The sequence below is a fragment of the Poecilia reticulata genome, chromosome 9 (assembly GCF_904066995.2).
Source record: "Poecilia reticulata chromosome 9, P_reticulata-male-v2, whole genome shotgun sequence".
NCBI classification, from domain to species: domain Eukaryota; kingdom Metazoa; phylum Chordata; class Actinopteri; order Cyprinodontiformes; family Poeciliidae; genus Poecilia; species Poecilia reticulata.
Window position 1 is genome coordinate 27168030 of NC_088838.1, and position 26595 is coordinate 27194624.

The window sequence follows — 26595 nt, forward strand, 5'->3', positions numbered from 1 at the left end:
ATAGTCTGCTGCATCCTACGTGCAAAATGGAGCGTTATTGGTGATCCTTCCTCCCAGCACCCGTTAGACTCTATCATTGATCCCAACAAACTCAATAAGTGTCTGTCTCTGCTAATATTTCCATACTTTTCCTTATTTTAAATAACATTTCTGCTTATATTTACACATGTTTGTTAATCTTTTCTTCACACATTGTAAATAGCTTGTCTTTTAATGCTTTTTTGTGTACATTTTTTCCTAAATATCCTACCGAGTTTCAAATTCCTTGGATCAGAGTATGCTATTTCTGATAACTGGACAATATTCTATTTTGTAATTTTACCGTAATTGTACAGTGTATTAAGATAAACTCACAGATCCTAGTGAGAAGGTCCTAGGAACAAAACCTAGGACCTACGACCTTCTTGCTGTGGGCAACAGTGCTGCCACCTAACCCTAACCCTATCCACTGTGAAGCCCCTCAAATCAGCTGCTAAACCATAGCAGCCATAGATGAGTAACAAGTTTTTTAAATTTATTTTTTGAAATATGTGATCCAGATTATTTTAAGATGGCTAAACATAAGTTGGCAGAAAAAGTCAGAATGACATTTTTATACATAAAAATGTTTCTTATTAGGTCTCCATAGAGATCAGCCAAATCTTGATGGAGGATTTGCAAAAGCTTTCACCTACCTTGTCTTTGGCAGCTACTTATTTTAAAAACTCTGGTACTCAAACATAAACATCTTCTCTTTTACAAGCATTAAGGCTTCTAACTGCAAAGTTAGAAACCTTAAAAACAAATTGCTGAGTCATTTGATATTTTACGATAATTGTCCTAAAATCTCACGTATGGATTTGGATACAACTACAGTGCTCGCTTATTAGTGACGATGCTCAAAGTGTGCAGGAAGGAGTTTGGGATCTTTTTTTAAGAAAGGCATACTCTGAAAGTTCAAAGGTAAACTAAAAATGGAATCAAAATGAATTTACTGTTGAGAATACACAAATGGAGGTACCTGCTGTACATTAGAGATTGTTTTTTGTTCCACCAGTTAAAGCGGGACTGTCTTACATCTGTTCTTGGCTAAATGTTTTGTGCTTCTGTTTTAATTAATTTGCATCCTATAATTTCTCATTCTCTCTTACGCTTCCTGTTTGACAATGTTTCTTTATCACTGCACCATTTCCCTCAGGCTCCAGTAGCCACTACTTTTCCCCTCCTCTCACTCATCCTGACTTGCTCACATCTTCTTGTCTTCTTTCTAACATGTATTTGTAAAGAGCTCTCTGTTCCTGGTTGTAATTTTCTTCCATTTTTACCCTTTTGCTCTTGTCACTTGCTCTGTGCTCTCCTCTCTTTCACTCATCCCTCGCTGACTTCTTGCCTGCTATAATTTTTCATCAGTTGTCTAATAATGCTAGACTCACCCATTAGGCTAAGCAGAAGCTTGAGTGTGTGCGTGTGTGTGTCAGATTTGTTTCTTCATTCCTTTCTAACTGAATAATGATACTGAGGCCTTTCTCAAATGTTCAGTTGTAATGTAACCACACTTTCTACTGTGTGTGTCTATTACAAATAGAAGAGAGTTAAAGAATATTAAAAAAATTTGAAAGTGGAGACGAGCCTCAGATTTACATTTGTATTCAGTTTTCTCATCTTAATACAGTTGTACTTTTTATCAAATGTAATATCAAATGTACACCATTTGAAAAACGTGGACTCCTTTTTGCTTATTTCTAACATGTTACCATAACTGAAAAACTGTTTATTATTATTATTGTTATTATTATTATTTATTTATACAGTTAATCCAAAATTATTCATAATAAAGAAATATGTTGGTTTAAAATACTTATATTGAACTAATACGTTTGACAGGATATGAGATTCACATCTCTAAAAATATAATGTAAAATGAGGATAATTGTTAAAAAAAAAAGTTTAAATTAAAATACTTATGAGTTATTACATGTCAAAAAAAAGTATTCTCACATCTCCCTAATATTGTACTCCATCCACAAGTTTTCTGTCAGATATAAATTCGGCCACATAAAGCAATAATTTTACTTCCAGTCAGAAGAAACATGTATGTAAAATTAACAAATTGTTTTGAATCTAAACCTCCCTGAGATATGAGTAATTTGGGGCTTGTCTGTACAAGTTTGATAAAAAAAAAAAACCAGGACTGGAACAGGAATTCTTCAAAAGTCAGGAAGAACTGAGGTATTGATAGACAATAAATCTATTTCCAACATCCCTTCACTGTCTATGTCTCTTGCTCGCTCTCCCTTTTCCTGTGTTTGTTGCTGTGCTTGTGTGTGTTGCATTGATCTGAGGAAGCAGCTCCTATAAATTCAATCAGACCCATCCATTCTCTGGCCGCTGACATTTAGCTGCCCAGCTCCCACCTTGAGAAGCATGGCTACTTTATGGAGATAGCCCATTCATTTTTGTCTTTCTTCCACTCTGTATTCCACGCTGTCCCTGGCTTTCTGTTGCGCACCGACTTTTGATTTTCTGTCTGGCTTTGTATGTCTGTGATTTGTTACTTTTGTTTTTTGTCGTACAGCATCTGAGTGCACTGTTATGGAGCACGCCAACATATGGTGGCTTTCACGTCCAAAACTTGGAATGTTGTGAAATATTTACCTTTTGGCTCTTAGGGGAAAGTTTGCTTAACACAGACGTTGGCATAAATAGTTCGTAAGGAATAGAAAAATTATGCAATAACATGAGAAGCCTTATTTGCTGCAAAGTGAAATTATATGCAGCGTTGCAGCATCACAAGAGCTCTCTGCATGGAAGTATCTGTTATTTTTCAATGTTAGGCCTTCAGCTGTGTGATGCGCTGTCACACAGTAATTGTTCTGTTTACATGTGCAAAAATTTAAAACCTTGGATTTTTCCAAAGGTGGGAGAAAAGTATTAGGAAGATTTATCTCTGTCTTTTTCTTTCTATGATTCTCTTTGTCTTTCACTCACACACGTATCCACTATTGGATAAGGAAACGCCTCACTGCTTTCTCTTTCTTCCCTGCAACCACAATAACGTTCAATCACTGTCTCAAGCTTTCCCATTCTTTACTTTTTCCTCCATCTTTTCTTACCTTCCCTTTTATGCTTTCCATCACCAAATACCATCTTGCTTCAGTGCTTCTTTTGCACCTATGAATTTAATGCTCTGATGTTATCTGAGTACGCTGGAGAAATCCTAACAGGTGCTACCCATAATGACAGAGACCAATTTATTTTTGCCATTTATAAAGACTTTTGAGGGAGCTATCAAATAATCCATCCATTATTTTCAGCTTACATGAGATCAGTTTGCAGTTGCAACTGGACCAGAAGGGAAATCCTAGACATCCATTTCTCCTTTTAGACACTCAAAGCTCAGGCATCTCCAACTCCAGTCCATGAGAGCTACTGTCCTGCAGCTTTCAGTTCCAACACAAAATGAATGGCTTGCTACCAGGCCTTTGCCAAACTCGATGGCACACTGAAGAGCCAATTCAACCATTTGATTGAAGTGGCTTGTAAAATGTCTTCTGTCCTGACATGTCTAAATAGCGTCTTAAATAACTTCCTGTTTCCTGTGCAGCCGGCTGCACAGGAAACAGGAAGAATAACCTAATGGTTAAGAAGTGATAACCTGATAGTTAATGTTCATTAAACATTACCGCAGAGAAAGTTTTATGCAAAAACTTTCAAACACAAAACTAGTTCTAAAAACACCTTAGAAATATGTGATTGAGAACATTATTGTGCAGTTTCACATTTTTCCATAACAAGTTACACATTAACAGAAATAATAATAATTGCACATGTACTAAGGGGTATTTACTGAACCCAAATTTACATTGCTTAGTAATCTAAGCAATGCAGATAAAACCAATGTTATTTTTTCTCTTTTTTAAAGGGTTTAATGGAAATCAAGAGGTTTGTGATTTAATACAATTTTATAGCAGGCATGATATTTCATTATAACACTAAGATCACAGTATTTTTTTAGCCTGCTAATATATATTTTTAAAACTAAACATGTAATTATGCATTTGGCTTTAAAACCCTTGCTTATTTTCTTTATTTTTATTTTTCGCGATGACAATAACACTATTTCTTTGATGCTTGACTGCAAACAACCAGAGGGACAATAATGAGTGACAGAAAAACAGCTGTTCTCCTTTTGAGATTCAGCTTTCCAGGAAATGCTTTTAATAGCTTCATTTCATAGTTCCCTAAATAACTTAAGAAATTACACCTTGGAATCAATTAAGGCAAAGTGTAGGTGTGAAAATCCTAAATGACAACATCTACCACTTATAACATGTTCCTGCTGTGTGTGTCTTTGTTAGAGATGGGAAAGGCATTAAAAGCATGAGCCTGATTTTTATTTTTTTTCTCTCTCTTTTCGCTGAAGGAATCAAAAGCCCAAACCTCCCCCTGACACTTTCCGTCTCTTTGTCTCTCACTTTCACCTCCATTAAGTGACCTGGATGTCCGCCACTGTAATCGACAGTAAGTGTTTTAATGCCAGAGGTGTCAACATGAGCAAAGTGTCCTAGCATTTACTTGCCAATTTACTCCAAGAGCAAAGAGAACAGTGTGTGCCTGTAGTATGTGTATTTGTGTACAGAGAGCTTTCTGACAGTTGCATCCCTAAGCAGTAAAACAACCTACTCCTGCTAGATCTAGAAGAGGCTCATGCAGGTAAAATCAAATACTCACATGCACTGTAATAAAATCAGATTAAACGTTGGTCAGCTCAAGATACCAAAATTAGTTACATTTTGTAAATGGAGGGTTTAAAGAAAACCTTTCAAAAATAATGAAATGTGTTAAGCAATTTGGAAAAGCTCAACAGAGGTGGTCATGGCTTTCTGTTTCACACAATTTCACATAAAACTAGATTTAAATTTGAGTTAAATGGAGACAGATCTGTGGGTGTTTTTTTTTTTTTGCTTTTTTTTTCAGGCAAAACCTCAAACCAGTTGCCTCCTTATGTGGCATTTTGGCAAAATCAAAAGAAACAACCATACGTAATCAATGTCACTTTTTCAACTTTGAGGTGTTGCTGTCTTTTTTCCTCCTCCTTTCATTCTTCAAACACACATAAATACTTACACTTTGTTCAGAGGGACTTCAGTTTGAGACTCCACAGTGCTGGACCCCACTGTTGTTTTATACATGTTATACATTTTGATGTTATTTGGGTAGTTTTGCTTTCTGTACTATAGTTTTGCTTTTGCATTCCAACTTTGTCAGTTATATTAAGGGATGCCAGACCTTATAACGCACATAAAACAATAAATAAAACAACAGATCCCACAGGCATATTTCATCCTTCCTGCAGATCACTTGTAAATTGACATTAGTGACTTAATGAACTAAAATCACATTCACCTTAACATGCAGTTATGATTTACATCTGAAAATCTCCATTTGTCTATTTATATAGACTCAAAAATGTTACTATTTTTACTTATTTTAAATAATGACTCCTTCAAAAATATAATGTTTTTTTTTTTATTCTGTCCATCTACCTGCTTCCTTTAACATACAATCACACACGCATCTCCCTCTGAGCTGTCAGAGACAGGAAGTAAAAATGCAACGAGCTTGGCCTTCTGGGAGGTGGTGTTTTATTTTTTATTTCTTAAGGCCTGAGTGGGTCCTTGGTTTGCATGGCTGACAGGCTGGATTTGATACCTGGCCTGATTCAGTCACTCTCTCGGCTCGGCCCACTACAGCTCGTCACGGCACAGCCCAGATGCCCCCTGTGTATTTTATTAGTAGCTAAATTTACGCATGGCACAGTCCCAAAAGAGGTGGATTATTGGACTGTGGAGGGGCCGTGTGATGAAAAGGTCTTGCCAGGGATTTACTGGTTTATCGTACATTTTTTAACTCTCACTGAAGATTCTATGAAGCTGATTTCGCAATTCATCCTCATTTGCAACTTGTTGTTGACTCACATTTGATAAGCACTGCACAGTGTGACAAACAGATGCATCTAGTATTACCTTTAGGCTCTGATTTTATACAAGATGATTTAACTTAGTTCTGTGCAAGACAAAAACATCTGCAACTGACAACAGACTGAATACAGATAAATGCAATTTCCACTGGGTAAAATCTAACATATTCCCGTTCATTGTTACTTTGCAAAGGTATCCTAAGGACATGAAATGTATGTGATTTAAATTATCCAGCAGAAACAACTAAGTATCATATTCTAGTAGTATGGTTACACTGAAAAATGGCAATAATATTGTGGGAAATGTAATAGGTTCTCAGTTTTAACCTATAATGAACAAATGTTTGTGTTTCAATAGAATAAACCATGTGGAAAAAAGTAAATCCTATTTTGAAGTCTGACAAACTTTTCTTCATTTAATTTTAACCCCAGTATGACACCACTAATATATTCTTGCAAATATTTTACAGTAAATGCTTGAAAAGCACCAGATTCATTAATCTGTCCATCCTTTGTCCTCCACATATCCTACAAAGTGATAACAGGTCCAGCAGGGAAGCCTCAGATCCCTCTCCCTAGTGACTCTCTCCAGCTCTTTCTGGGAGATCCCAAGGCATTCTTGGGCCAAAAGGTAACCGAAGTCGCTTTAACATTTTCTCGGTCTCCCCTGGGGCCACTTCCCAGTACGACATGCTTTTGAGAACCTCCAAAGGGTGGCTCCCAGAAGGCTTCTCTATCAAATGTATTATTTATTAGCATTTTTAACGTATTTCCAGGATTGTGTAAAACAGGCTAAAGTGTGCCTTTTTTTTCTATCCGATTAATCATCAGAATAATCAATAGACTAATTTATAACTAAAGTAATCCTGAGTTGTAGCCTTAATTTAGTCATAATTCATATGTAGTAATCATAGGTGAAGGTTGGAATGTCTTTTCGGCTCTTCTCTTTCAGAGCAACACCAGTATTACTGCAGGAGAGGCTTAACCATTCTTCATGTACATGTGAACAGGATATTAATGTACTCCAACATCTCCACTTGAGCCAAAGACTGACCCCCAATCTGGACAGAATAATCCCTGTTGTCCATGAAAATCATGGCCTTTTATTCGGAAGAGCTGATTCTTGTCTTGGTTCACATGTGGCGGTGTATTACTTCATGGTATTAAGACTCCTTCTTCTGCAAAAAATGAAAATTGGATCCTGAGGTTCCCAAACCAGCTCCTCTCTCCATTAAATGCCTTGAAATGCTGTCCTATAACACCAACATACCGCACTGGAAGACAAAGGGTAGCCCTGCAAAAGACCGCACGGCAATGGGAAATAAGCCCAAACACAGCTTCTGATTTGCTAACCCCTAGCACCATCATCCCCGAGCACCCCGACAAAATGTTTCACAGGGGCAAAGTGACAAATCATCTCCTACTCCACAAAAGACATCTGAACTGGACGACCAAAACTCCTGTGTCTCTTTTAGCAACTCCAGGAGGTTAAAGATCTGGTCCACTGATCCACAGATTACTGACTGTCCTTCCAGAGTCTCAGGAGGCCTGGTGTCTACGTCCAGCAGCCATTGGGTGAGAAACGGGGGTACGCCCTGGACAGGTCACCAGTCCCTCACAAATTTACAACTAGTAGCTGAAATATGATATATCGATCAAAGATAATGACAGGAACAGCAAGAAAGTAAAATACTGACACATGAGAGAAAGGGCTTGTAAACACAAGCAGAAAAATAATCGCTGATGGGGGAAAGTAAAAGAAGCTCTCAGCTGTGTCAGTTAAAAGCAAAGAACCCTGCAGAGCGAGTAAACAACTGGTCAGATTACAAATGAGAGGCCAAAAAGCATATCACCTCCCACAAGTACAGCATCAGGGCTTTAGGAGGATCATCAGCATTGCCTTTGATTTATCAGCAACGGATGAATGCTTAGCCTGTATAATGGGTCACACAAGCTTGCACAGAAACACATTTGTACGGATGAAATCTTTTGACTAAGCAGAACATGAGGAAATAATGTGACCTTGTACCAGAAATACTGAACACAGCCTCTACAAAGTGTTTCTGAGTTCGCAGCATCAAAGTTTTCAGGCATCCCACCTTGCTAACACTGGTCAGAGCAAAATCCAGATCAGATCATGTCAGACAGAAATAAGCTAAGTAATTATAAAAAACAAATGATTAAATCATATAGTGATTTATTCAGGGGGAATGATATTCAAATAATCAGGCCCTGCTTTTCACGTTGTAACAGCCGCAGCTAATCGCTGAGATTTAAGTTTTTAAGTTGTTTGACAAAACTTTATTTTTGAAGCCATATATAATTGGACTTCCTGGTTTCTTTTGACTTATTGCTGTGTTGATTTACTCAAAAGCGTAAAGCAGTTCCAGTCAAATACACTACCTCCACCACATTTGACTGTACCTGGGGTTTGTTAATACTATTAGCTTTATTCCAGAAATAAATGGACCCACACTGTCATAAAGTTACACTTTTGTCTAGTTGGTCCTCAAAATATTTTCCCAGAAGTCTTTTGGTGTTAATATGTTCTTTCATTAACGTGACAGAGATCTTTGTGGGGATGTTTTGTCCTATAATGGTTTTGTTTTTCTTTAACTCTACCATAAATGCTTCTTTTGCCTAGATTCATTCAAGCGGAATCAAATACTGCTCCTGGTGATGGTTAATCAATGTTCCATGATTTCTTTTAGATTTGTGGACAATGACCATCACTGTGGTTCTGTCTAAATGGTCCAAACGCTTAAAGCTATAAATAAAAATGACATTCACCCTGCCTTTCCAAAAACGGTACAATTCTTCTTACATATTTGGACATATGGATATATAGTAGTACATTTAATAATGCTGAACAATTCAGTTAACAGCTGTACATGAACAAAGATGAAGAAAGGACCTAAAAATGTATGTAAAAATTTAGGTGAGAATTTAATGAGAATACACACATTTGTTTCTTACTTAGAATTACAAATATTACGCAGGTGCACCTGGTTAGAACATTGTACTTTGAAGTAGCTTTACTTTGTTTCAGCCTTAGACAGATAGGTGTGCTCCTGCTTTTGAAGCAAGTGAACGTCATAGTAAAATTGAAACAGGTGTATGAGGTGGCGCCCCACAAATGGGCAGGAGATTGATTATGGTCTTAACAAAATGAGTTACGTTTTATCCTATTAACCAACATTTTCATGTTGCGTACACCTATGATGAGTTAAATAATAACGGCAGCTAATAGATCTTACCTGATGCGCTTTTGTCTTCACCATGGCTCTAGTGATGTAATAACCAATTTTAAACACTTGAGTTTAAAATTACATGAAGTGGACTCGAGATACGTCTTTTGTAATTTGCATCAAATAGTTGTTTCACAATTAATCCTGCTAGTTATTACCTTCAAAAAGTTTAAAGAGATATAATGAGAAAAACAATTGATATTGTACAATGTCTTTGGTTCATACATTTTTCTCTGCTGAGTAGGCATAGCTTTGTTTTATCTTCACATATTGAAACTTTACTTTTGAAATGTGTTGCCCTGTAAACCCAATTTCAGTTGTGTTTAGAGGCTCTTGTGGGGCCCCAGTTTCCCTTGAGCACCTCTTAATTTGCTACTTTAGACTCCCCTTTTACCCTTCCTCTTGACTCTCTATCCCTGCATCTCCTTAGCATATTTTAATAGCACTATCTAATAGCAGACTGAGTTAGTCTTTACTGCTGCTCCTCTTTTGTCCTCTCTTCTTCTCTCTTGTTTCCATTCCTTTTTCTTCTCCTCTACTCAGTGTTTTTCACTCTATTTGTTGTGATAAATGACTGTTAGATGTGATTTCCCCAAGATCATATCTCTCTCTGGGCCCCACGCCATAATTAGACGGCGAGATTAATAATTCATTCCTCTTTTTTTCTCTTTCGGCGTGTCTGTCAGGGTGCGTATGTGCAAATGTGAGTATGTGTGTGGGCGCGCGGAAATCTGTCACGTGGTATAATGCCGGAGATGGAGTCGTTTTCCATTCAGAGGCTGAAACAATGAACTTATGATGAAAACCAGTTCACCCAGGAGACAAAGAGTTTACACAATCAACGAGAAATCAAGAAAATGTAGAAACATCGACTGTATTAAAAGCAGAAGTTGGAAACACACAATGCTTTGTTGCATAAACACTCATGAATCTACAACATATGGCACTTGCATGTACCTGTGCAATAGACATGTCTGTCCTAATATATTATCCAACAGGGGAAGCAGAAAATTAGTTCTTGTAAGAGTATGTGGGAGTAAAAGTATCTGCATTTGTGCCTGAAGGGGAGAATCATGACCAGCTGCTCATTCTGCAGAAAAGACTTGTGCTTCCAGTGCAGAACAGTTCATGGTGAATTCATTTAGATGACTTTTAGACAATCTCTTAATTTTTGTCTTCGCAGAATCTTCAGATGAAATTAATACGCTAATTTTAGTTTATTTATTAATACATTTTATAAGCGGTAAAAGGCTTATTTGAATGAATGTCATTTACTCTAGCATGGCTTTTCCATTTTACAAAAAGCTGTTCTGCTATATAGGCAAAGAGAGTATTTTTATAGACTTATTTTCATTCATTTTTGTTATTTTTTCCTCATTCTTGCTTTTCTGCTTACCTGTTTAGCATTTTTTATAAAAATATTTTTAAACCACTACCACATTAATCACTTTTTTTTTTTTTTAAGAGTTGGGGGGGGAGAAAGTATGTGTGGGCATTATTGGGCATTTGAACTTGACATTTATAGAAACAAAGTGGAATTGAATAGCTTTTGAATTGATGGACGACTAATTTTCTTCCTGAACTGCAATCATTCAGTTGGATTAATTGAATCAAATTTATTCTATTCACCTCATTTATGTGCACAAACAAGGAATTTGACTTTATCCTTTTATGATATAAGATTTTTTAAAGAATGTTCTCAGTAAATACTACGGTAACCATGTTTACTGTGATGGCATAAGAATTCATCCATCCGCCCATCCATCCATCTGTTCTCAGCAACTTACATTTTGGCAGCAGAAAAGTTTTGTGTATTTAGAAACAGAATTAAAGATGCAATATTGCGTTGACTTTGTATTTTGACCAAACAACCCCAGAGCATGTCATGACCCCCATTAACAAATTTCACAAAAGGAAAACAATGAGGAAAAGTTTGACTTTGCATTTAATAAAAATTTGATTAGAGGCGATTGTTTGCTTGTGTCTGTTTCAGTCTGCTGGATGACCTACTTAGATCAACTTTAGGATGTTGATAAAGTGGTGCTATTAAAATATCAGATGTTTGACTGTACTTGTGCAAGTGTCAGAGTTCCCAACATATGTGTGTGTGTGTGCGTGTGTGCGTGTGTGTGTGTGTATTGCTTGTAACTGTCAATCTCCTTTTTTCCAGGGTTTTTTTCCACAGCCCCTACAGATCGATAACATGTCACTGTGTGTGTCTGAGTGGTTGCGACTGGCAAAAGGGAATTTAAGTGCAACAGGATCCAATAAAGTGTATATCAGAGCAGACATGCTGTACAGCCATGTGATTTCTGTCCCTTCGACCAAAATCTTATGGCCGTGTTGCATCCTATTTGGACATCAGTAAGCACACTGACTAGCAGCAATCACACAAAAGTTTTGAGTTTGTTTTAAAACAAACTCAAAACTTTGTTTTTACATTTTACAGTAAAATTGTAGACTGAGGATCAAATTTTAGACTTTTTTTTGTTTTGTTCCTTTTACTTTGAGAATCAGAGCACGAATGTTTACAGAAAACTTAAAAAGAAGAAAAAGTCTCAACGCCTTTCCTTGTTTTTTAAAGGTTTTCTTGCTTTTAAGCTGTTATGGTATACCAAGTTCAGCTCTTACAAAGCAAGTAGACGGTTTTGAAAGAACACCAGAATTATCATCTCAAAATGAAAGGTTATTAGTCGGAAAGCAAAGTTTTGACAAATTATAGTGCAGGAAAAGAGCAAAATGGTTTAGAAGTCTAATAAATACCTAGAATTTTATTCAACTCTATGTTTCCACTTCCCTTTTCATTCTTCTACACAGCTGAAGACATTTACATTTCTTTTCTATTACTGAAATTCTGACAAAAATATTTTTCTACACTTGTATTTGCAATATTCACCTGAGCTAAAATAAGGCTGTAGGACTTTAGGTTGTTTGAATGTCATCAGTAGCTTCACAAGGTGGAGTACTTTGATCCATAACCTTAAGTTATCTGAAAGATGAGTCAAGAAACTCAGTCATTTTGTATGTGCACAGAAAGCTGTGTATAGAAACATTAGAGTTCAATTTCCTCATCATGAAGCAGCAATTATTGTTAAGAAAAAGAACATCAAAGTCAAATTTCTGCATTGGATTTAATAAGCGCTGATTCCGTTTCATGTTTTATTTCTCTTTGGTGGTTTTGTCCCATCGCTCCTCTTTTATCTACAAAACGTGTTTTCTGATGCCTCTTCCTGTCATATTGCCTCCTACTATACTTGAAGATAGTGAAGCAAATAGATATAGATAAATAAGTACTGTCAATTTTACAGTACAGAACAGTGTCAGTTAAGTTTCTCTCAACAAAAAATGATTTGTCATAAAAACCACTTCATAAAAACCATTAAAATGACATAATTTTAAGAGTAAAAATTTGCTGACATTTATCCAGTGAAATCAATTATTTAAAAAACCAAACATTTCCATTCAGATTCAGTTGATCTCAAACCAATCATACATGCAGACTTAAACCCAGCAGATTACATCAAGTCAATGATTTGCAGCATTCACATATCCTGGATGAGAATATAAACACATCACAGTTGATTGCATTGTGACATTGACTAAATATTGCATGTAGTGACAGGAGAAAGGAAAACTTTTCTCCAACAAGATCTGGTTTAGTGTGATCTACCACAACTGGGAGGCAGATTACAAAGATGTAGCTTCTATGAAAAGAAAAAAAAAGATCTGCCTCCCCTTTCTCTATTATAAACACTACTAACCTGAACAATCAGATCTGACATGAGATGAAGATTCATTATTTACAGTTTTATCTTTGCAAAGGAATCTGAAATTCTATTCATGATTTATCAGGCAACCAGTGAAGAGAAGCTGAAACGGGAGAAACAAGGTCTCTCCTTTATGATGTATTAGTCAATTTAAGAGAAAATCAACACGTGAAAAATAGTTTTATTCAAAAGCATAGAAAGATTTAGTTTTATTAATGTGGCGTAATTGTGTTTTTATGGTATAATTGATTATCTTCAGTTCTCAGTTTTACATAAACAAATTCAAGCGAAAAGATCAAGCTATGTAAAACTGCTTGTTTAAAATTTAAACAAAATTGGATGTATAATATTTATTTTAACAGAAAGCCTCAAGAAAGTCTAATTTATTTTATACTGAACATTTTTATGCAATATGCATCCATTACTTGGGTCATAAAAGAGATGAAATAATCATGTTCTCGGGGAAATGTAAAACATTTGACGCAGGTTTCGACTGCTTTCAGAGCAAAATAACACGAGGCTTCTTGTAACAAAGTACTTTCATGTTAGGCATTAAGATTTTAGTAACTACAAATATGTCACTGCACCTTTCTGAACCTCTTTTTTTCTGGTTCAATTTACCACTCGCAAATGTTTTTTTTGTTTTTTTCCTCATCATTCCATGACACTCGACCTTAAAACTAGATACTGAAATTATCCTCCAAACTACTCAGACAAGCTAAAAGCAACAAAACGCCAACCCAAGGAAGCCGTTACTCTATCCACCCATCTTCCTGCAGAGGTGCAGACCCACACAGTAGCAGACTTTTTTGGGGCCTCTCTTAAAAGCATTTGCATGTTTTTTGTTGGTGTAGGGACACGAGGGGGTTTGTGTTTGTCCCCTTGTGTGCATGTGATGAAAAGAGAGAACATGTAGCTTGTGTTGAAATGAGGAAAGACAACTGGAGTATGAGGAGGTACTTTAATGGGTGAATGATAAAAGCAAGCAGTATGTGTGGCAAAGGTGTGCATTTGCCACCTGTGTATGTTAGAAATGAAAGGGGGGAATATTTTGCTGTCTGGGTAGGGGGTAGCTATGAGCAAGGAAGACTGAACAAGAAAAAGAGACGTCATGGGCCTATATTTGTGTTTACAGGTGCTTGACAGGAGTTCTGTGCATATCAGAGAAATACTTATGTGCAATCATACAAGACAATAACTAGCATGGCTGGCAACACCAAAAACCAAACAATTCCTCTAAGGCAGGGACATATGCAGAAATGATGCGTATAGCAAAATATAGAATGATTCAATCTAATTATTTAATTACTTTCTTCAAATTAGGTTTGACGTTCCAAAAAAAATCAAACATCGATAAAATAATAATTGGCTTATGCTTAAAACTTCCTTTATTTTCACATGTCCTGTCAGCATTTCATGCTTTCTACAAAGAAACCGGTTGCCTACATGTGCCAGGGAGGTTTTGCGCTACAAGAACAATCTGAGGATGGTATCCTACTTGAGTGATTGACTTTATTAAATCATGACTGCATCCAGCATCAAAGCAGGAAGGCCGCATGCTGTAATAGTAACCTGTGTTTGTGTGACCTTCAGCTATTTGGTATTTGTGTGTATGGATGGGCGTACATGTAGAAAATGCTGTGTTTGCGTTGGATGGCTGTGTGTGAGCGAGTTAGTCACCTGGAGGTGCATGGCTGTTAGAATAGTGAGAACGGCAGAAAGCCTGCAGCACACAGCAGCCAAGAGACGCAAAGGACAAGTGGACTTGGCTCCGGGAGGCGGAAGCACCCCCAGGCAGATACACACAAGGCACCGCCTCAGGACAGCCATACACACAGAGGCAGGTCGCCAGCGGAGCACAGGAGCAGCAGCCTCCAGGAAAAATAGACTAAAGGTGAGATGCAGGCCACTGAGCCCCCTGGCCCAGCCACACAGGGATCCAGTGTCTTTTAACACCAAAGAGGGAAGACCCCCAGCCTGAAGCCCCCAGCATGATGGGCACCAAACCACCACAGCAACTGGAATGCAGAAGAACCAAGGTGGGGAGGTCGAATGGGAAGGATGCCCTCCAGAGCTCAGCCTAGATCCCTGCAGCCATCCCAACATATGCCCAGGAGCAACTGGCCACCTAACAGGAGTCCCCCACTCTGTGACGTAGCCCAAGCACCCACAGCATCACTCCCACACCAAATGGGGCAACCCCACATGACGCCTTCAAAGACCTTGAGGAAGAGGCTTCAATGCAGCAAAGTCCTGCGTAAACTAGAACATGTGGTCACTTGATCTATAAGTGTGTTTGTAGAAAAGTTCTAGAGACACTGGGTTACATATTTTGGAGTAACAGTTTGTAACTAGTATAAAAAAAATGCTTTTACATGTTTGTTAAAAGTGTCATGTCATCACAATATGGTATGAGACAAACCTCCTGGCTCTGATTAGTTGCTTTTGACTGGGACTGGTGCATTTCTTCAGACAGCAGCACAGGGAGGAAGTGGAGGAGATCGATCTTTTCACAGATTATCTGTCTCATACCACACTGTCATGAGATGGTGAAAGTTTTAACAAATGTGTAGAAACGCAATTTTTTTTTTTTTTTGAAAAATAGCATCTTGCAGCTTTAAGGAAGGTCTGTTTTTATTTTAAAACTAGACAATTCCAAACCTAATTCTGCATAAACTTGACTTCTTTTTTTTTAAGTGAAATAGTGCTTAAGTACTTCTAAAGCCACGAACAAAAGGAAGTTAGAAAGACTACGTCACTAACACTTTGTGTGTCATTCTTCACTGGTTCTGTACTATTGATCTATCCTACAGCCATCTATCAGTTTTCACCTTGAGAGTATATGCTGGTATGTCATGCACATATTCTAATGAATATTTAAGAAGTGCAGTGTACCCACGTTCTGTTATTAATTTTTTCCCAGCACTAAACTTGTAGTAATCCACAGCTCAACATAAGTGAGCCACAGTGTGCGTTGGTTCGTATGTGAGGGTTATTCTGTGTTTGTCCTTTGTTTCTGCAAGCTCATTTCCCCAGAGTCCCCCCTCTCCTCTTGGTGACAACCTCACTGTATTCTTGACAGCAGAAACACACTCACTCCTTCTATTACACACACACTTTTTTGTTGGTCTTAAAGTGTGCATCGAAAAATGAAACTGACACTGTAGATCATTTCAAAAAGAAGTGCACTTATTATTGCCAGGTCAGTGATTGTTGGTACTTTACTGTGGATATTTGATGTTTTGTTTTTTTTATCTCCTTGTGTTTGTAGTGAATAGAGTGAATAAAGTCTTCTGTTCAGTCACATTTTTGAGTTGGTTAATGTAAAGTCATTGTTATAACTTTGGCTGAAATATCACGAGTATTGTTAACCCAGCTGAGATCAAGAAAAATCCACTTTGTATCTTTAATTAACTACTTATACTTTACAATTATAATCTCATTTGTACTTCAAACAATGAAAGTATACTAGAGCCTCTGTTTGAGTCTTGAAAGCTACAAGAGTTTATTCAAACTAATTAAAGGAATTCAGGATAATCTGTTCATGAGTTGCATAAATTAATAGTTCCTTAGGTTGTGTATTGCCCACAATGATTCATTTCATATAACTAGAAGCTGATAATCTTATTGTTGTAGCGAAAAATGCTCATACGTTGTCATTCATAACCTGGGTTAAAAGGACGCAGGTTCTTTTTCTTGATAAGTGCTCACCTTCACATGTGTGTGACGGAAGGGAATAAAATCACAAATACTCAAAACATGGTGTGCATATTTGCACACTTGGCTTTGGGGTCAGTGGGGTGCCAAATCCAGGGATCTTCTGTGTTCATGTGTTGCAGCTCTGAGTCCAGAACACACAAAAGTTATCTGTCTGTCTTAAGAATCTCAGGAGTTTATTTTTCTCTGACAAATACACAGAAGCATACACACAAACATGCAGTGAGCCACCGGCTGTGAAGATGCTGAGGGGGAAATGCTGTAAGTGACAACTTCCTCTGAGCAAAGTGTGGAGAATTGTTCCTCCGTGTTGTTTTCTTGTTCTTCTCCCATTTCCATCCCCCCCTTTTGCTACACCTTGTTTTCTCCCAGGGGATGTTTTCTCTTTTTCTTGCCAGTGGTGAATGTCTTTTGGCTCATGTGTGCGTGTGTTTGTTCTCCATTGTCCTTTGAATTTCCCCTGAGACCACCACTTTCCTATGGCACTCTTTGATAAGACGCCCCTGTCCTCTGAGCATTCACTACATGGTGTGAAGAACTCCATGTATGTCTATGGATTATATATGTGGCTTTTGCCTCTTTGTGGCAGATTGTATTTTTTATTTTTTTTTTACTTCAACACCTGCCTGTCTTCAGGGAAAGAAACCAGCGAGGGGTCAGCAGTCAGGTTTTAATTACAGAACAGCCATAAGTGGAGTCTCCGTAAGGCAAACACTTTAGAGAAATTGATTATGTTTCTGTAACTATTGAAGTTATGCATTGTCTTCATGAAATGGTACCTGCCACAGCAATGAAATGGGTATCACTTTATTGATGCTTAAAGCTGTGAAAATATTTTTTTTCAATGCCCTTTTGGTTTCTCAAAACAAAAAATCTTATAAAAATTTGCCCACTTATAAGTGTAAATAACAGGTGGTCTAAAAATGATTTACACAATTTAAATTGGGCACAAATTATGCCATTTACACGCAAATCCTATCATATTTTATTAGAACATTCTAAAAATGAAAGGGATTCCAGTCAGTATCCAGGCTGGTTCTTTTCAAACCATAAAATTACTTCCAGCTAGGAGAAATGTGTTGGTAAATCTATATATGACTTTAATAAAATGGGTTTTAAATACTCTGATTGGACTAAACCAACCATTAATAAGGCTCATGTTTTAGGCTTTTAGAAAAGGTTAGCATAGTCACGGTATTCCACAGGTAACACAAAAACTCCTTTATATGAAAATAATTTAGTGGTGTGACTAGGAAAATAATGCCCTTCTAAAAGTAAGATATAATATAGCTTGAGTAATAAAATTCTTCACAAAAGTAGTTCCATATGTATGCCTTGTGGTCTTTAAAGATGCAACGAATGTGTCTGAAATATCTCAAGTGCCAAAATCACACCAAATGGGAGATACCACCGAAAATTCTTCTGGAAACTTATACTTTCTACTTCTGTCTTTTAATAAGTATTTCCAATATTTCTATTTCTATAAGAATAAACACATGAGCCAATTCTAACTCTCAGTGAAATGAAGCAGTTTGATGTGTTTTGATCCAGTGCAGGTTGGTGTGTATTGTAGTTACAGTTGCGACAGAAAGATGGACGGGTCCTTGGCTCTTGGTCCACTGGAGGTGTCACAGGATCGGTGTGTGTCCTTGTGTTTCCCCCATGGGTATTTGAGCCAAGTCCTTTCTTACTCACATGTCACATATGACAAATCAATTTAAAGACACACTTGCACACAACTATACATTTCCTGAAATATTTAAAAACTGCTAAATATCTCAACCCTCCTGTCAGAGCAAGCGGTGATCTTTCTGTGACTGCAATCATGATTTTATCTACGCTGGTCCAGACTGGGTACTGAGTTGTTTAATTGATGGCTAAACAGAAAGTGGGGGTGGAGAGGGTCAATAATTTCTTCTAATCAGCTTCAAGAGTCCCATAAGTACCAAACAAGTTAGACACCAAAGTGAGTCCAACCGTCACATCTCAGAAATCACTCGCCGCTGCCAGAAGTGTCTCCGTTTATCTGGGTTTATAGGCTAAGCCATCCCAGCTTCCCCAAGCAGTTCCTGCAGCAATTTAATATCAAAAAGATAGAGATCTGCCTGTCCTTCTTATTTTATGGTCGGCTATCGGGTGACAAATAGACGGGGACATTTTTTTAAACTGTATTCAAACTATTTGAAGTGTGCATTGTTAAAATGCTTGATTCTCATTACATCTTTGAAATTAATTTATCAATAGCTGCAATAAATTATTGTAGCATTTTTTTCTGATTTATTTTTGTTTATTCCAGTTTTATTACTAGGACTCAGCAATTCCTGTAGATGTATAAACAACATATTAAACTGAAATAAAGTGTTATAGTGAGTCAAATAAGACATCTATGTTCAAAAACATTTGTTTTTGTTGGCCAAGGGCACAAAGTACATTCACATTATTATAGATACATAGAAGTTATTCTTTTTAGTTGTGATTTAAATTGCTGCTGATAGCACTTTTTCCTTCCTTTCCAAATCAGAAATTAGGAAATGTGTCAAATATTGAAAGCCAAAGGACTACTACTAGAAGTCAATAGTAATACCCCAAAGAGTGACGCCCTGATGCACAAAATACAGTTTACAGCAACAGAGAGTCACAGTCTGTGGTTCCAGGCAGCACATCATTATTCATATATGCTAGTTTGTTTCCATTTTAAAAGGGGCTAGAAAAGCTTTTCTTATGGCACAAAAAGTTTATTTTCAAGATGCTTGGCTGCTGTAAAAATGTTTAAATTCTTTAATGTTTTATGCTGTCATTTTGTTGAATTTTCATCCCACCCTGAAGTGCACAGACATTAGAAGTCAAGTGAAATAACAGCGATTTTCCTGTCACTTTTGCAAATGTATGCAAAAAAAACAACAAAAAAAGAAAAGAAAGAAACACTTATTTGGCATATTTCTACAACTTAAAAATCACTTTTCTATGTCAGCTGTTCAAATTTAGTAATTTTTTATTTAAAAGCATTTTTCTTGGTTCCATGTATAAAAGTCAAACAACTCAGAGTATGTCTCTTTAACAACTTTGCTTAACCAAGTCAGGTAAGATGTTTATCTACTAAAAGATGTAAGGATTGAAAAGTTCATTTAGTAAAAGTTCAGTAACTCAATTCTCTAAGTGAAATAAATGATCTAGAATAATTACACAAAGACTAGTGTTTACGAGCCATTAGGATTAGCTTTGTCTGAAGAAAAGTTGTGAAAAGCATGGACTTCTACAATTCCTTTATTTGGTCGGTTCTGAGTTCTGGAGAGTACGTCTTGTGTGTGTCTATGTGTGGGAATGTCTTCGTATGTGTATGCACTAGAGGACAGTGTAATATTGTTTCAGATCCTAGTGGTTGTGACGGAGCTAACACCTGAATGAACCTGTCACTGCAGACACATTTCTTTTTCTGCTCCAGTGATTACACTGCACCGAAACACACTCAACAATTTTTGGATAGGTCTCAGCACATGTGTGCTATCGACTTGTGCGCAAGGCGGAGAGACGGGAGAAGTGTGTTGCTTGTGTATCGCCTGTGTGCATGTATCTATGAGAGTGGGAAAGACAGGAACGGAGAGCGAGAGCGACAGGGCATTGTGTCTCAGTGTGTATGTGTCGAGGCTTATCCAGGTTTTGAGTTTTTGTCCTATGAAAATTTTAAACTGGGCTGGTTCTAATGTGTCCTTTGCGATTAGGAAACATACACAAAGAACAGAAAAGGAGTTCAAGGGACACCAATAAATTAATAAAGATGAACAGATGTGCAGCAAAAATATCAGATAAACTAAAAAGTAACAAGTCTGAGTGAAAAGATGTTTATCACATTTTAAAAAGGAACGTTTTCTTGCCCATTTATTTTGTTGTCTTCACCTCCAAGTTTCGTCTAAATGTTTTAGATTAATTATTTTATAGAATGGCCATTTTAACACAAATCTACTAAGCAGCAGTGGATGCATTGAGTTTTCTTTTTCTTCCTTTTTCTTCCTTTCTTGAAGGTAGTTAAAGAACAGGAAGCAGGAAGCATATATACCAAAATGTATCATTTGTCTCTCCATCTTGTAAACAGCAGCAGTATGTGATGGTAGGATATGATGGAAGACTGGACATGAGGTTAGGTGAAGACAAATGACTGAGAATCAAGCATGACGGTGAAGTAAAAGAGGTCAAGGCAAACTGACACTCCATCAGCTTTTCCTCCTTGATCCACTTCTTTCACTTATCATCCACCCATCTCTGCAGACAAATGCTTTGATTCTCACACAGACACCATTTACTGCAAACCCTATGTGACTTGTTTTGCCATGACCTTAATATATACGTAATGCATATGTCTTGGAACAGGTTAAACACTAAAACTTTTATCCAGGATTCACTGTCTCTGGGGTTTGTGTGTGTGTGGGTGTGCGCGCGTGTGCGTTGTGCGTGTGTGTGTGAGATGCAACAGATTCCTTGAGGGAATTGACAAAACAGTGACAGTACTTTCTGTTTATCTGAAATGCATCTGAATTATGTCTCTTCTTGCAATCATAAAAATACAGTAATATTGTGCACATTGAGCCTTTGTCTGTACAGCTTTTGTGTTGCACTTAGTGTGAACTGCAAACCTTTTTTCTGCACCAAATTGTTACATTTCAGAAAACAGTATAATTCATGCACAGTTTGACTTTTTTTTTCTTCAGAAACGTAAACATCAACTTTACTCGTGTGAATCAATTCATTGTTAACCTAAATTTGAAGGACTTAATCTCAGTTTAGTCTTCTACAGTTACATTTCAGATTATGCGTTAGTCTAAGAATAAGCTCATTTTAAAAAGACATTTCTCTTCAATCGTAATATGTGACTGAAGTCATGCAGGTATTATTAAGTGACACCCAAACAAAAGCCCAACCTTAGTGTCTGGATTTCTCCCTCTTTGAACCCAAGATCTAATAAAGTTCTTGACATCTCAAACCTTTTGCTAAGTAATGAGTTCTAAAAAAGAAACTAGAATCCCTCAACGAAATAAACCTGACTTTAGTAAATAATTTTGTTCACTAAATAATGACTGAGACCATATAATGTTCTACAATCAAGCTCAGAAAGACTTTATGAGGGTACTATCATAAAACGCCTGGTATGGTTAACCAGCCTTACAGGTTTAATGAGTGTTTTAAGATAATATTGAACAAAGAAAGGTAAAACCAGAGTCTCGTCAGGAGACATCAAGGAGGATCTGTGGCCCCATGGATGCTTCTAAATCAATAAATGATTTAAATAAAACTCTTTTAATTTGATATACTTAAAACTACCCAAATCTTCCCTCATTCAGAATAAAACAAAAAAGACATTAATTAAACATAAACACATGTGAGGTAGCACCTCTGAGATTACGATCACCAGTAATCTAAATAGTTGAAGTGGCTGGAGTAACAGAGAAGAGAACCAGACCTGACCTGCCTCCAAGTACACAATTGATGTAGCTGGGCCATTACTCAACGTGTTGGTCCAAGACAAATTAAATTGGTGTCTAATCAAGCGCAGTCTCCAAAACATACATTCATTTAAGTCCCGACAACAAAAGACACAAGGGCAAGCTGCTCAAATCGAATCACAGTCGCCTAGAATGTAAGTGTGTTTCGATATTTAAGCAGCTGCAGATGATCAGCCAGGTGAGCAGAGGGCAGAGCTGATTGGTTCACAGGGCTGGAACATCAGTCCAATTAGCAGCAGCAGAAATGGTGAGCCACTCACAGACTGGCAGATTCTGCTTTTAATACAAAAAACACAGAGACACTTAAATGCAAGCAAAAGATATGGCTATTGTGACATTAAAAACCATCCAGTATGTTCACCAGGTACACAATTACTCAAAATTGCATGTGAAACATCCCTGACACAAAACTTTCATAGGATTGTTGTGAGGGTTTATTATATTTATGTATTTATTTTTTTAAATTCTAACATGTAATTTTAGATTTAATTTGCATCAATACTTCTGACTGAACCTGCCAGGATGTTCTCACATTGTGTTGCAGAAACTATAATTACTTCCCAGGGTGGCAGTGATGTGCAGCACTGTACAGAAACCTCTCCTGTCATTTACATCTTCTCATGCTATTGATCCAACAATGAGATATTGATAGTCATTACTTCTTGGCAAGAAAAAGTGGATGATGGAGATCAGTTTACAGCTGTATTTCCACTGATTGTTGCATGACGGTTGTCAGATCTATACAATCCTTGGCAGGTTTGATACCCCTTGTGGTAGCAATTTTTTATGATGGCCAGGAAAAACCCATTTATAAAAGTAACCCCACCATGTTTATTTTCGGACTAAAGAAGGTTTTGAACAGGTTGTGGAGGTCTTGGAGACGAGAGGTTGTCTTAATCTAGTGTGGAAGAACCCTCAAAGACACAGGACACAGCCGCGGTCCTAAAGAAGTTGTGGATGCACTTTAAACAATTCTTTGGTTCCCAGCAAATTCCTTTCTGTGTTGGAAAACAAAAGCATTATTTTCAAATATTTGGAAAAGAATATGACAATCCATGAACGAATGTATTGCATTAGCAGTTTATAAAGCATCCAAGCTTGGTCACAACTCTACATGCTGCACATTAGCAGTCAGAATGCAAACCATTCCCCCTGGCAAAGTCAGTATGAGTCTTCAATAAACATGTCGAATAACTGATATCCTCTCTCTGTCTTTATAGATTGGACAGTCACTCGTATGAGGTAATGCAGCTGGACTTTGAGGTTGACAACGTGATTAATCTGAAGCCAACCCAGACTTTGCGCTGGACTGTGGAATACTCCGCTAACACACAGATGGCTTTGAAGCAAACGGAACAAGTTTCCCACCTCTACATTAGCAACTCCGACATCCAGGGCATTGTGCCGCTGGCAGAGGTAAGAGATTTGCTCCCAGATGAGAGCAGATTTAAATCTACGATTACAGCTGCACATATTTCTCATGCCTGAATGGATTCCATTTTTCATCTCCTCTTTGCTCCTCCTCCTAACCTTTGTGGCGACACCCCGGTCCTTCCCATTTGTTCAGGTTAGCCTAAGATTAAAGTTCACTTTGTTAATACTGCACTTGATGCAAACCTTCTGGATTCTCTCACACACACGGTTTCAGCCCACCAAAGTTTTAATAATAAAAAGCATAGCCATAAAAACACACAATAATGTACTTTGATAGCTGACAGGGTCCCGTTTTCAGTTGAAATCGTCTTCCGTTTTACACCTGTCATTCTAAATACGTCAATCCAGAGCCTAAGCTACTTCCAGCCTAAGCCATGCTTAAGGATTTACGTAAGTATTTCAGGGAAATATTCCTTTCTATGTGTGCAAATATTAACTAGAAAGCTGTTTTTTTGTTTGTTTGTTTGTTTTCTTGTGGGATGTTGTGCACATTTAGAAGCCTCGTTAAGTTTTTCATTAAAACTTAATGAAAACATACCATATTTAGTAAGTTTTTATTTTTCTAGTAAAATCTAATTTTATCTGTGTGATTTTCTGCACCCAAAAACACACTTATAAAAAAATCTAAGTTGAGCACCAAAATAAACATTACAAAACATTTGTAGCATCTCCTAATGTGTGAAGCTAACTCATTTACATCCCACATTCACAAACTCAAATCAAAAACTATGGCTTAGGAAAGGCAAACTAGAGACAACTGGCTAAAAATGAAATGAGGGATGCATTTCAAAATGCTCCTACTTCCATTACTACTAAGGTCAAGCTAATCTGGCCTGATAGCTCTCCTTCAAACAGCAAACCCCCAGTGACAAAACCCAATTTTGCTTAAGGGATTTCATTAAGCCTCCTCTTTTTAGAAACTATAGGAAACCATTATTCCAAACTGCAACACTACAGGATTTACATATAATATTTTTTCATCAATATAATGATGATATGACAAAAAAAAAAACTCAAAACAGAAATACAATTTAATATGAAATCATACCAAAGCTCCAAGTGCAAAGATAGAATATATACTTGTATGCAACAATCAATGACAGCTTTCTGTGGACAGCTAAGTTTGTATGATTGGATTGTTGATGGTTAAACTACTAAAATCATAACAACATAGACTGAAAGGTCCTTTCTTTCTCTGAAACAGCAAACAAAACACTATCATACAACCTACTTCGACTTCACATTATTGGATGACTGTAGGAAACCATTGTTTGTTATTGAAGACGAAGTTAAAACTTCCAACGGGGCATTATACATTTGTACTTAATCTACTCCTTTCATCTGATGTTTAAAATCCAGTCCAAATAATTCCCATCAAGAGGTCACTGAATTAGTGAAGAGTCCACAATTTAAGCCTGACATGGCAACTACACCAGGGAGGGTAACAGCTACGATAGTGCTGACATTAGAAAAACATTATTTGATATCTTTCCTTTACACAGACACCACAAGTTTCCAGTTTGATCTGATAACTGGGGAGCTATTCCTGTATGTATTTTTCGGGTGGAAATTACTTCTAAAACCCTTTGGGGTTAATCAAGTTAAGAAGTTAATCTCTGGATAAATACATATGCTTTCTGAATGCCTTGAATGTTTTATTACAGAACATTTGTGGGGGGAAAAAAAACATCACAACAGAGAAAATTAAAGCCTGGTCAGGTTCAAAATGGTATCCCAAGCTTTTAACTTTTCATGGAGAATTGATCCCCTATAAACAGAGAATAACATGAAGCCAGGTGCTGTTGTCAGCTCACAGTGGTATCTAACCCAAAGGTGCTCATACCATATTTCTTTCATTAAACTAAAGATAGAGACATTCAGTGAGTGTTGGTTTTCAGTATATCAGACCTAATAACAGATGGTTATCCTTGCAAATTTACAGGTCAGATAAGAAAAGCATTAATCAAGAAAACAGGTTCATGGTAGCTCTTGAGGTGGTTTAGGTAGGACAGATCACCTTAGTAGGACAACTGTTAGTTGTGCACCTCATAAATCAGATGTCTATGAATGAGTGGCATATAGACAGCACATTGAAAAAAACAGCCTACAAGGCATTTTTAAAGATTGCAACAAGGAGCACAACCAATATGGGACATAAGGTCTGCTGGTGAGATGGACCCAACATTTTGCTTTTGAACCAACATAGAGAATGGCATTTGTGGTGCAGAGTTATGGTGTGAGTTGGGATTCCTTTGTTGGCATATACAGAGAGGTGAAATGTAGAGATATACCCTGAATTATTTGCAGCTGTAATTGAAGTGAAAGGTTTTGATAGAAAGCCTCGACTCAGAGGGCCTGACTTTCACAAGATAAAAGTAGAACTGGTAGCACCTAATGTAAAGCTATTTTGTAACACTGACCAAAGAAAAACTTGAAAGGCAACTTTTTTTTCTGATGTTTCCGACATAACAATTTACCCAATTTCTTTGAGATGAATAATTTGTTGCATTCACTAGAAGACACACTAGCAATCATGCAAAGAGGGGTTTAAGACAATACTGATGAAAACTGATTTCCATACAGACTTCCTTCAGGCTTACTATATGGAAAGACCGTTTCATCTTCAGCAAGAACAGCCTCACTTTGTATACACATATCTACAGATCCAATTTTACTTTCTCTCCCTTCATCTATCTTTTGCCTTTCCCCTTCCGTAAAAGCATCAAAATGGCTGTTATTACAAGCCATTTGGGCTTCCTGATTTGTTTACTAGAGCTGCCTGACCAGGTGTTGATTATTGGTTGGTTGTTTAAGGTGTCCGTCACTGAGAGGGGTCATTGTGATAGGTCGCCAAGATGAAAGCTTCATTTTTCTCCCAGGTCTTTGAGAGAAGGAAGAGTAAAGGAATAGAATTAGGAGCTGGAGGTGTAACTTCAAAGTGTGTTAGATGTGGAAGCTTTCAAACAGTTTTACAT

At 37.2% G+C, this 26595-nt stretch overlaps 1 protein-coding gene across 1 annotated transcript in view; it reads left to right on the forward strand.

Annotated features, from left to right (window-relative positions):
• The window catches only part of LOC103469947 (transmembrane protein 132B), a 243194-nt gene that overhangs the window by 165234 nt on the left and 51365 nt on the right, over window positions 1-26595 (forward strand). Inside the window, exon 7 of the mRNA XM_008418032.3 lies at window positions 23407-23602. Coding sequence (XP_008416254.2) covers window positions 23407-23602 — 196 coding nt within the window. The remainder of the gene's footprint in view (window positions 1-23406; window positions 23603-26595) is intronic.